The sequence below is a fragment of the Tigriopus californicus genome, chromosome 9, assembly GCF_007210705.1.
Source record: "Tigriopus californicus strain San Diego chromosome 9, Tcal_SD_v2.1, whole genome shotgun sequence".
Taxonomy (NCBI): domain Eukaryota; kingdom Metazoa; phylum Arthropoda; class Copepoda; order Harpacticoida; family Harpacticidae; genus Tigriopus; species Tigriopus californicus.
Window position 1 is genome coordinate 8,468,204 of NC_081448.1, and position 12,255 is coordinate 8,480,458.

Sequence of the window (12,255 nt, forward strand, 5' to 3'; positions counted from 1 at the left end):
CAGCTGATCAAGTACTAACAGAGATTTTCAGCGCCCTCTATCTCGCCTATCTAGATGTGGATAGTGCCCTGAATTTACAAGAGTAAGCAGTACGCCAATGAGGTCAGCGCACCGTAGCGGTTGAATTTTGAACCTTCTATTTTGTTCCAAAGCAATGAGTTTACATGGGTCCCAGATCCAAACCAAAAACATCTTTGTTAATGTTTGTGTTTTAAGGGTTAGTTCTAAGGCTCCAATTACTCTGAAGGCATCATTGGCTGCAATCACAATCCCAGCAGATTCAATTAATGTTTTTTTTTTTCAAAAGAACACGCAAACCAAGTTATCAATGTGTTTTGTACCAATTCAGACAAAATCTGCATTCAAAATGATGAAAGATGTCTCCAATAAATTCAAATCTCAATAGCACCTATGTTTTAACAAATTGAATGGTGTTCAAAAACTATTTTAAAGCAATTGAAATCATATGAACAATCCCTCATTGCACCCACTTGTTCTCAGTGGTCAACATTTGTCTAGCCAAGATGTTATGCCAGAGAACAATCAACTCTGACACGTCCAATGAGCATGCATTTTGTTAACTGAAAGACCACCCCAGAATCTTGGAGAGCTAGAAAAACTTGTCTGAGAAGTTCTAAATGTTCGGGTGCAGAAGTGTTGGCTATCCAAGGGCAAGATGTTCATTTTTTAGTACTTTTTCTGTTTAAGAGGAAATCTCATTAGAAAGGCTCATGATTTTTGAAACAAAAATACTCTTACAAAGAATTCAGTTAAATATTGAATAATCAAAGTTATATCAGGCAAATATTATACCAAGCTATCCCAGTTCTTGAACGCATTGCACCAACCATACGTAGGCGAGGTAATCCTGCCATCTGGCGGCCATAATCGACCTCAGAGTCAGCTGTTTGTTATGATTTGGTTTTGGGTGGGCAAATTTTGAAGCTCACAACCGTCAGAACGGACATTACCCCTCGTTTTCAAGACATTTCAGCGTCATCAAACTAGTTGCAGTCAACATACCGTGATGCTAAAACATTGATTGTCCAGAAGAGCATAGGACCGCCAAAAGGGACATTTCTCTTTGTTTTCGAGATACTTCAGCGACATCCACAGTTTTATTGCTATCAAAAGGAAGGTTTCCATCTCACACACTCGTTCGTGGAGTGAATGAGACACATGAGGACGGAAATCTTTATGTTTTGAAGAACATGCCGTGATGCAAAGACATTGATCTGCCAGATTGGCATATCGAAAGCAATGGAATCGACCCTCAACCAAATCGGAAAGTGGACGACAGTCAATCCCATAGTTAGGCAACACATCCAAAACCAACAGGGCCATTGGGGCCGTTGGGGCCGTCACCCGCTCTTTGAAGCAAGGGACTACAATAAAGACAAAATGCAGGCAAAACAATTGATTCGACCTTCGCTCTATTGCCAATCCAAGTAGATCTCATGAAGAGTGAGTGGCCCAAAAATAGTGGACGGGAAGAAAGAAGAACTGATATCCAATGCTCTTTCCAGCCAAATCTCTGGACAGCCTGAGAGCATGGCGTTAATACGGACGTGATTGGGAAGAAGCGGCCAGAGAAGCCTTTGAACCTTCGATTCCTTGAGCCCCAATGACTGGGTTATGCGGCAAATGTTGGATTATACCACGAACTTCTAGAGATGTCAACTGCAAACAAAAGCAAACATTTATTATCTCCTAAATCGTTCACTTTTTTCCAAATAAGCTTGACATACGACCACAAAATCTTGCTGAAGAGATGATCTTGGCCAAATTTGAGCCCAAAACCATGCCTTGGGAACTCAAGAAACATGCACTGAAAAAAAGTTTGAATTTTCCGCCTGAAACGAACCACTTAAAAGTGAATGATATAAAGTGACCTGCCTGTAATTGAAGAGATCTCTACGTTTCTTATGTTACTAGTTTGATTCGGAAAGTGGCTCGGAGTTGCTACGACCAAGAGCAGGCCGATTTGGCGGGAAGCTCGTTGACATTCCATATTTCAAGTACATTGTGCCATAGTTGGCAAACTCATCAGATGGACATGAATCTGTAATAAGGAAAGCCTCAAAATTGAATTTCGCTCTTTTTAGTGTGAAAAGAGTGTTATCATTTGGATTAGATACACATGATTCATTTCAAAAGAGTGTCAGTGTCATGGCCAATTCGACTTAGAAAAATGAGATTTCTTTTTTTTATAGCCAAGCACACTCAAGGTTGACTGATTACCATTGAACGAGATGGTTATTGGATACAAAAGTCGATCCCTAAATTGGAAAAAAATATACCTAATCAGGTATTCCATTTTTTTCCTCTGCTGGAATCATTTTTCCGGTTTTACTTTCGATCCATATGACTAAAGCACATTTCTCATCCAAATAGCGGTTTTTGTGAGCTTTGACTTTCTTTATCTTGAATGATAACTCGTTAATTTGAAAGATATCTGGTTGAGCGCTTTTATCCTCAAGCTTCTTCATTTTGATTCTGACCTTGTTCACTATCATTGGCGCCAATCACTCTTCACGGGATCTATCCGAAATGTCAAATCAGAACAAAGATCAAAGCGTAGGTGAGTGCCTGTGAAGAGCCATGCAGTTTGTTGAATGGCGCTTTTTGGTAGCCGCTGGCTTGGAAAGCCACATTTGATTCAAAAGGCAGGTGACGGCCCCAACAGCCCCAGTGATGATGAAGTGTTGCCTTACAATTGAATTGACTGTCATCCGCCTTTCGTTTTTGTGGAGGGTCAATTCCAGTGTTTGATATGCTCTTCTGGAGAATCAATGTCTTAGCATCGCGGTATGTTCGACATCACCTGATGTTATCCATCCTCTCGGCTCTCATTCACTCCATGAGCAAGTTTGGCATCAAGTGAGTTTTTTGAAAAAGCTGCCATACTTTGTAGATGGAAAACGCCCTTTCAATAGAAGTACAACTAGTTTGATGACGCTGTATTGTCTTGAAAACGAGGGGAAACGTCCGTTCTGACGGTTGTGAGCTTCAAAATCTGCCCACCCAAAACCAAATCATAACAAACAGCTGATTTTGAGGTCAATTTTTGCTGCCAGGTGGCAGGATTACCTCGCCTACGTATACATTGGTAGAGGTAAGTTTTGGTAGCTGCTTGCTATCCAAGGTGAGATAAAACAGTTTGAAATGCCTTTAAGAAATCTTGTGTTGGTTATGTTAGAGGTAAATGGCAAAGATTTGAAAGACTTATTCCACTTTTGACATTACCAATGAGCCATTTCTAAAATAAAATATTCTTTCCAACTAAATTGTCTGAAATATTTGTAGTTTCAAAGTTTTTTTTTGGGACACTCATCCATTTTTGGACACCCTTATTTTTTAACACTTTTTGACAGGGGTGGACAAAAGTGTCATAAAATAATGAAAACTAAAAAGCTAACGGTTTTCGGACATCTCACCAGCAATGCCATAGGCCATTGAAAATGTAAATTGGTAGCCCTAGTTGAAATCCCCTGTCAGTATTAATTTGATCCATATCAGTATTGGTTGCTGTCTCAAGCTAACCAGGTTGAGCTTGTTGGTCTGTCAATAAGCCATGATAGAGGATCAGTGAGACCTAACGTCAAAAATCTTATCATTCATATCTATTTCGTCAGCTCTCTATTTTCAAACTCCGGTTTGCTCAAGAATTTCGTAATATGTTGAACTATGTTAAACGGAACCTAGTGCAAGTCCATTCCGATCCACGATTTTCTCTAATTTGTTCATTGGAAAGTAATGTGGCTTTGGAAACTTTCTGTCTCAGAAAAAGTAGAAAAAATCGCCTGAAATGATGTCGACAAAGTTTTAAACATGTGACAAAATTGCTGATTAAGCCAAAGCACTCTACTACCATATGATTATATCAGGTCACAGTCATTATGGTGCGTCTACTAGTGATGGGAACAAACAAATTTCCAAAATCAGGATCGCCAGAAAGCTAGGAACTCAAAGCACGTGCCTTTTCTAACGTATCGTAGAATATTAGGCTTGACCAAAAAGGTGACCCAGGTTTGATCGGAGAAAATTCAGGGTTACTTTTTGTGATTATCTAACGGGTTTTCGATTTTATGCTAGTAATGTCATATGCCATTGAAAATGTAAATTGGTAGCCCTACTTGCAACCTCCGGTGATTTTTTGTTTGATCCCCATCAGTAGCGTCTACACGAGAAACATTCTGTCACAAAGTTTGCCTACAAATTTCGGAAATGTTTGGTATTTGACAAACAGTTCATCTCTGAGCCGTCTACACGTGAAACTACCCAATCAAAACGGTTTGACAAATATTTTGATGTAGATTTCTAATCAGATGAACTGGTAAGTGATCGTATCATTTCCTAATGGGTCTTTCATTCAATATTTATGTTATGCACGGCAAACAAGATGATAAGTATAATGATCATAGAGAAAACTGAGCAATGAAATTGGAAAAAAAACCGATGGGCACTATCATGATGAGAATGTTTCGCGTTCCAAAAAGATCCTTTATTTTGCCAATTTCAATCTGTGTGGTCATATGTTGGCTGAAACCAATTACTACTTGAAAGCATGTTTTGCGATGATTCTGTTGCCTCTGATGATATGATCTAACTTCAATCAAATCAGTCTTTGGGCGACGTCAAGAAATCCATCCATTCCATCCATTCCATCCATCAAGCTTTGGGTTGGCTCGCTCAAGTCATGCTATCAGCACAGATGTGAAAGAAGGGGCCGGGTCCATGTCCGGACTGAGCCTGATGACAGGCCCAGGGTAGGTGGTTTCACTGGGGGTCGAGGCTTCAACTGTCTGGAGATGAATCCGGATTCCGGAGATGAGTGTTGATAGATCGTCTTTCAATCATCGATGGGAGATGGGAGTGTGAATACTTAATTAAATGAGTATTGGATGACATCTCATGACATTGTTCATTGATTGACAATTCCAGGTCCGTTCATACTCTAAGTTGGGGTTATCCTGCGTCAAAATGAACCACAATCAATACATTTTTCTTTGTTATAAGCCATCATGGATCGAATGAGTTATGTTCTGTACTGGCTGAAAATGGACACCTTGGTTGGAAGGGCTGGGGAGGATGCTGTCGTCCATGAAATATTTGCTCTTTGGCAAACAAACTTTAAACATGATCAAATCGAGAAATGTTTGTGAAATGCTTGTGAAATGGCAAACAATCTTTGTGAAACGGCTAATTATTTGCCGAATTATTTGTTGTGTAGACGCACCATTACGAATCAAGTTGAGACGTAAATTTGACGTCTATCTGACAAACAAGCAACCAGCAAGCTCAAACTGAGCTGAACTTGATGTGTTGATAGTGCGTTCATTACGTTGTGGCATGCTTTTACGTTCATTAGGAAGATGGCGGAATGCAAGGGCATCTGTTAACTAACTGGGCTTGGCTAGGGACAAGGACACGCAGAAGCGGGATGACATCAGGGTATCCGTTCAAAGTGTCAAACCCCTGAGCTACATTGCGCATAAGTGCTTTGTATTTAGTGAAAAATCAAACATGTGGGGGCCGTACAAGCCTCAAAAACTACTCGTAAGTAAAGTCAAAATATAAGCCACATTTTAAAGGTCAAATTAAATAAACTACCAAGAAATAAACCAAATCTTGGCATGATGAAGAAGGCAATGGTGGTTGGTTATGCTTCTTGGAGCAAGTTCTCATGGCTCGTTCAAAGCGATGGGCTGGCCTGCAATTATTGGCGCCAGCAAGGGATTCTTGTCACATTTTGCGGAGCAACAAATTCGACAGGGGCGCCGGCCCCAAGCTTGGTTTGAAGAGGAAGAATAGGAATAAAACAGGAAATAGCCTGTGTTTCACTGAGTGGAGGCCCTGCTCCCATCAGTTGGCTGGTCGCTCATCAAAACTGCACTTGGTCACATTCGGCAATATCTTGGTCAAGATCCTAAATGCAAAATCTTTATAACATCCACTATTGCATGTCCATCGTCCAGCCAGACTGTCTAGTTGCACATAGGACGTTTTCTCCTGATGTTTTATAACATCAGCCCCTAATATGACGCATCACACCCTACTCTTATTCCTTCTAAAATGGCAAATAATACAAAAGCAAAGAAAAACGCAATATGGTGCGAAAAGATTCGTCAAAGTGAAAAGATATGTATTGGCATGTTCAGGAGAGTCCCAGTCATGAAACATGGTGTTGGATGGGCTAGCCATGCCGACGGACGTCGGACGCATGTTACATGGGGCATGGAATACCGTAGTAGTGGAGTGGAAAGTTCTCTAAAACCTCACTAGAAGACGTTTCACTTTTGCGTTACCTCCTAATCAAGTACTTAAACATGAAGATGGAATTCATTGAGCACATTGAACACTCTCTCAGTGGGAATGCATCTGATCAGGAGGTAACACACATAGAAAACTTCATATATCAATCAATCAAGGGCACTGCGATTGCATGTTTTCATCTCAGCTGTTGCTGGTGGAAAAAATGTTTCATTTGTAGTCAAGCTACTTAGGACAACTATGGTGCAAATTTGAATCGTTGACGGCTTGTCCAAATTCAGAGTAGAAACCCCTAATAAGACTCCTTGTCAAGCAATTGCTCTTGTCCAACACGCTTCATAAAACCGGTTTGAGTGAGTTGTCCAAACACATTTTTAAGAGCAAAATTTTGAAGAGGTTAAAATGGGGCTCAAGTTAAAGTTTTCATCCATGTGGTGGAAACACTTAACTGAAACGCAAGGAACAAGCCTGGGTTCAGGCTGACCTCCAGAGTTGTCAGAACTACCTTGTTTACGTATTCGGACATTTAGGCAAGTGCTGGTACCAGCAAACAAACTTGCCTGCCATGCCAGTGATGCAAGATTGACGTTTCAAACTGGTTTTAACAAAGCTGACCTTTTCTCATGTATCCCAATGTGAAAGAAGGGTCAGCTTCTCAAAAATGTGTTTGAAACCCCAAACTTGCATCACTGACACTGGTACCAGCAAACAAAGGAACCTGCCAAGCCTTGCCTAAACGTCCCCATAGGCGCAATCATGTCGCCCCCATTCAAACACATTGTTAGGAGATTGAAACGAAATTCCGAATGCCTCATCATTGCGTTGCAATTTTGGATACATTTTGTTACACTTTTGAGATTTTTGAGATGCGTTGCTAAAACAAGGGCAATCAATAGAGTACATGATTTGCTCTACTATTGTCCAAATCTTTTTTTGACATATTATGTGTATTGTGCCCTAAAAAGCATGTTTTTTATTATTCTACTACTCTTTCTACCTGTATATTTGTAAGATTCAAAAGAAATTAAGATTAAAGAGGAATAACAAGCGTTTCATGATAATAGTTCAACATGCCTGAAGCGAGATTTAACGAAATATCTTTGTCCCATTTCCACCAGCGTCAGCTGACCTGAAAACATGCTCAAGCGGTACAGCTCATTTTGAGCTTTCTAGTTATGGTTTTTTATGGTAACGCTTAGCTCTACCAAACCTCGCTAGAAGACGTTTGGTCTTCGACCGAGCTTTCCACTCCACTACTGACGTACTTCATGCATGGGGACGTTAAGACAAGCTCTGACAGGTTCTTTTGTTTACTGGTACCAATAACAGTGTTGCAAGTTTGGGGTTTCAAACACGTTTTTGAGAAGCTGACTCTTCTTTCACATTGCTATATGAGGAAAGGTCAGCTTCGTTAAAACCAGTTTGAAACGCAAATCTTTCATCGCTGGCATTGGCGGGCAAGTTTGTTTGCTAGTACATTGCCTAAATGTCCGAATACGTGCTTGAGATCAAACATTAGACACTCAAATTCCCTCCTAACTTCGTCAAAGCGTCAAAAAAAGAATGTAAGTCTCAACGCTCAAGCCGAATTGCGATTTGACACTGGACAGGGACATTCAAAGATCGACTGCAGCGGATAGCAGTGTGCCCCAAAATAATTTGACGATTCAATCGGTATTCGGTAGGAATATAAAAAGTAATAGGGGATGTTAAGTGATGGAAATTTAAGGAAAAATGTGATACAATACCCAGATTTTGGGCATTTTGGGGAGGGAGAACTAAGACAAACAAAACATCACAGACTACTTGAACGCACCATCTCCCATTGAATTTTCAATAATCAAGTGATTTTGAGTGAGCTGTGTTACACAACCCAGGAAAATGAACATGTTTGGTGTAATTGGGTGAACGCACTATCACATTGGCTTAATACCACAATGATATTTGCTGAGACAAGCAGGTCAAATGAAATAAATGTCAAAACTCAATGACTGTACGCGTACAGTGCGGTTTGGCTGGGCATGTTGTCGTTGATTTTACTTTATGGAATAACGTCAGTTGTTCATGAAAACGTTCACTTGTCGAGCCTTATTGAACCCGCTTAGAAAGATCATTCTTTGCTAGAAAGGAAATCTGAAATCTGGTCGACCTGCGACATACCTAGCGTGCCTGAGAAATCTGAAATGGAACTAATGGCTACGTTTAACTTTGTCAATGCTCGCTCAGGAGGGACTCAGCCAAAATATAGTTATGCTTGAATCTCAAACCCAATCAATAACATTCTGCTTGAAAGGCTCAACAGACAGGCCCAAATACACATACACATGATAGCCCACGCATGCTGACCTCTGACGGAGCGAGCCTTCATGCGATAAAATCCGATTGAATCCGAATCCCATGATCGTACTTGGAAGCGTTTTCCAATCGATCGGGACCTCGACTCGTCGGCTTCGAAAGCTCAAAAGCAGAAAAGCTGCTAAGTGAAGGAAGGCTCCGTTTGAATTGGTGGTCATCGTGGTCATGTTAGAGCCGCTCCGGGAGGGAGCGTTGAAGGGCGTGCGGATCGTGTTGGCCAGTGGCTCGCCCCGGCGAAGCCAGATCTTGAGCCACACGGGTCTGCCTTTTGAGGTGTGTCCCTCTACCGCGGAGGAAAACTTAGACCCGGCCCGCTATGCCGACCGCCCCGGGGGTTTCGCCACGGACACGGCTGGACTCAAGGCGCGCGAAGTGGCGCAACGCCTAGAGCCCAGCACGCCCACGCTGATCATCGGCTCGGACACGGTAGTCACATTGGACAATCGTTTGTTTGGGAAACCGCGAGACGCCGAGCACGCCGCCCAAATGCTGGCCCAGTTAAGCGGGCGCTCGCATGTGGTCTATACCGGGGTGTGGCTCATCCGGCTGGATCCGGCACTGAGTCGACCCCGCACCTTGAGCTTCTCTCAATCCACAACAGTCCACTTTGATCACTTGTCCGAGGCCGTGATCCGCGCTTATGTGGCCTCGGGCGAGCCCATGGACAAAGCCGGGGGCTACGGCATTCAAGCCCGGGGGGCCACTTTGGTGCAAGGCATCAACGGCGACTTTTTCAATGTCATGGGCTTCCCGCTTCATTTATTTGGTCGGAAACTGTACGAGCTCTACGACGCCTCCCCGTGAAATAGACTAGACAGGAACCCGCTATGCATTGGCTGCATTAAATCTGCCTCTGTTGTTGAAGTTTCACCCGTTTTCTCGTTCTCTTTCAGGCTCAACTATCGCAACTATGGCGATGGCGCAGTCTAGTGCTGATTTGACTTCGCGCCGAATGGCGTTTCGAGATCTGGCCGATTTTTGTCAAGCCGTGGTCAATGTGGGCCCGAAAAGCGGCCAAGACGCCAAGGGTAGAAAGTTAACCAGTTTCCTCCAGTTCTGCCGTACTCAATGGGGCCCATCGACGTCCCTGTTTCCGCTAATACGTTTACTTTTGCCTCAATTGGACCGTGAACGCGGCTCGTACGGCATTAAAGAAACCGTTTTGGCCCGGCTGTTCATTCGCTCGTTGGGCTTGGGTGAGGGCAGTGCCGACGCTCTGCGGCTGAAAAACTTCCGAGCTCCCAAAGGCTTAGGCAGCCAAAGTGATACGGGCGACTTTGCCGCAGTGCTCTACGCCATAATTAAGGACCGGGGCTATCCCGATGGTCAGTTGTCAGTGAATCAGGTGAACTCGTTTTTGGACCAATTAGCCGAAGCGGGTGCTCAGGGAGGTCAACGCATCCAGATTGAGACCCTTCTCATGGATGTGTTCAAAAAGATGAGTCCCGTGCAAGTGAAATGGCTGGTTCGCATTATTCTCAAAGACATGCGGCTGGGCTTAGGTCAAAGCGCCATCTTCAAGGCAGTTCACCCCGACGCCAAAGAATTGTACGAGGTGAATGCTAATCTGGGAAAAGTGTGCGAACAACTGAAGGACCCCTCAAAGCGATTGAACGAGATTGCGGTTCAGTTGTTCCATCCGTTCAAACCCATGTTGGCTGAAAGGGGCGTTTTGGAACGAGTGGAACAACAAATGGGGCATAAATCCTTCTTCATTGAGGTGAAATACGACGGTGAACGTCTTCAAATTCACAAGGACCACAATGATGCTTACAAATATTTCTCTCGGAATTGCCACGATTTCACGAGCGATTTCGGAGACTCGCCTCGTGAATGGGGAAGCTTCACGCAAATCCTCTCCAAATGCCTTTCTAGTCACGTGCGCAGTGTCATTCTTGACGGCGAGATTTGTGCCTACAACTACCAAACCGATTGTCTCACCCTCAAGGGCGACAAGATGAACATTCGTGGCCTGAAATCCGATGATCCCATGTACCAGCAATGCTTATATGCTTACGATGTACTTTTCCTCAATGGCGAAGTCCTGACCAATAAGCCGTTGAGAGAACGGATCGAGATCCTCAAGTCAGTGGTCCAAGAGCGCAAAGGGCGGATTCATTTTGCCCAAAGGTGTCAAGGCTCGTCCAAGGCCGAAGTGATTCAGGCCTTGAATGAAGCCATAGACCGTCGGGAAGAGGGTATCGTCCTCAAAGACACCCTCAGCATCTATAAACCCAATGCCCGGAGCGGTGGTGGTTGGTTGAAGATCAAGCCGGATTATTCCAATCAACTAACCGATCAATGCGATCTCGTTGTCATGGGAGGTTACTACGGCACAGGGCGCAAAGGGCGAGGTATTATCTCGCATTTTCTCTTGGGGGTCTTAGCTGCTACACAAGAGGACAAAAAAGATCATGAGCCAAGTCACGGGCATCGTGAGATCCATTCCCTTTGTCGAGTAGGATCCGGTTACAGCATGAAGGAACTCTATGACCTTTTGCAAAGACTAGAGCCTCATTTCATTAAGGCCAAGTGGGACTCCGGGCCATCAAATGATCTGCTTCGAGTGGATGATTTCGGCCTAAGGATGGGTCGAGAAAAGCCGGATGTGGTCATTTCTCCCAAGAAGTCCGTCATCTTGCAAATCAATGCAGCGGAGGTGATCGCTAGTGACGGCTATTACACGGGATGTACTTTGAGGTAACACTCACTAGCTTTTTGTTTTTTATTACAAAGGCCATCTTATTGCAAACTTAACATAGGCCGTAGAGCGCAATGCATACATACAAAAATACTTTGCCATCTGCGAGTAATCCTGTGAGGGCCGTGACCTTCATGGGAGTCGTTATCGGTCCTCTCTATTGTGGGCAATTTTTATCGCTTGAAAAAAGCGACAATATTAGCCGTTATAATACTCATAACGAATTTCCCACAAGTCCCTCGTGACAATTATGGCTCGGTTGTGTTATTTTCACTGCATTGTCCAGGTTTTATAATGACCCTAAGATTTCATTCTTCTCGTTTACGCCGTGTAATAGCCTAAGTTTTTAGATGTTCCACGAGAGTCCAAACTGACGAGTGACCAATTTCTTAATGGTTTACCTACTGGCTCCGAGGCAAAACGTGTGGTGACATTCTCTTTGATGATAGGGGAGCGGGATGTGGGATGTACCATACACTGTTGATGGTCGGCATTCATGGTGGTTGGGGCCTAGGCAAGCTTAGGGAAGCAGTCACCAAGTCTCCAAGTGAGTCTGTCTAAATGCGTGAAAGGCCTGTGGGTGGGACGTGTGCATATGCGCGTGGGTCTAATGTTAACGTTGTCCCAAATGAGAACGAACTACGCGATCGTGATATGACTAGGAATTGATCAGCATTCAAAACCCAGCTAAACGAGAAGACGATGATGAAGTTTTTCCTCCGTCGCTTTTACTCATCGCTCCTTTTTCTTCTGCTCTTCCCTCTCTCTCTATCTCTCGCTCTCCCCCGTCAATCTCTTCCACAAAAGAGATGATGAGAGGGGGAAAAAAACTTGCATCGTACCATTTGCCAGCAATGATAGATTGAGGGTATTTGCTTTCGGATCTCCTCAAGGATCTCGAGCCTGTTGCTCATCGTTAGATAGAG

At 43.5% G+C, this 12,255-nt stretch overlaps 2 protein-coding genes and 1 long non-coding RNA gene across 3 annotated transcripts in view; 2 read left to right on the forward strand and 1 right to left on the reverse strand.

The window, feature by feature from the left end:
• Positions 1-1,416: 1,416 nt before the first annotated feature.
• Positions 1,417-3,026, reverse strand: LOC131887155 (uncharacterized). Its single transcript, XR_009373995.1, has 2 exons — positions 2,301-3,026; positions 1,417-2,062 (listed from the first exon to the last, which is right to left on the reverse strand). It is a non-coding gene; the product is annotated as an uncharacterized LOC131887155 (long non-coding RNA).
• Positions 3,027-8,497: 5,471 nt separating this feature from the next.
• On the forward strand, positions 8,498-9,521 carry LOC131886190 (dTTP/UTP pyrophosphatase-like). Its single transcript, XM_059234450.1, has one exon. It carries the CDS (start codon positions 8,794-8,796, stop codon positions 9,430-9,432), a length of 639 nt encoding a protein of 212 aa, XP_059090433.1. The 5' UTR covers positions 8,498-8,793; the 3' UTR covers positions 9,433-9,521.
• Positions 9,522-9,553: 32 nt separating this feature from the next.
• The window catches only part of LOC131886188 (DNA ligase 4-like), a gene marked incomplete at its 5' end in the record, with an annotated part of 5,055 nt that continues 2,353 nt past the window's right edge, over positions 9,554-12,255 (forward strand). Inside the window, 1 exon segment of the mRNA XM_059234447.1 lies at positions 9,554-11,328. Coding sequence (XP_059090430.1) covers positions 9,554-11,328 — 1,775 coding nt within the window.

Excerpts from the sequence above, each read along its gene's own strand:
- LOC131886190 (XM_059234450.1), top strand. The coding sequence starts at position 8,794 with ATGTTAGAGCCGCTCCGGGAGGGAGCGTTGAAGGGCGTGCGGATCGTG.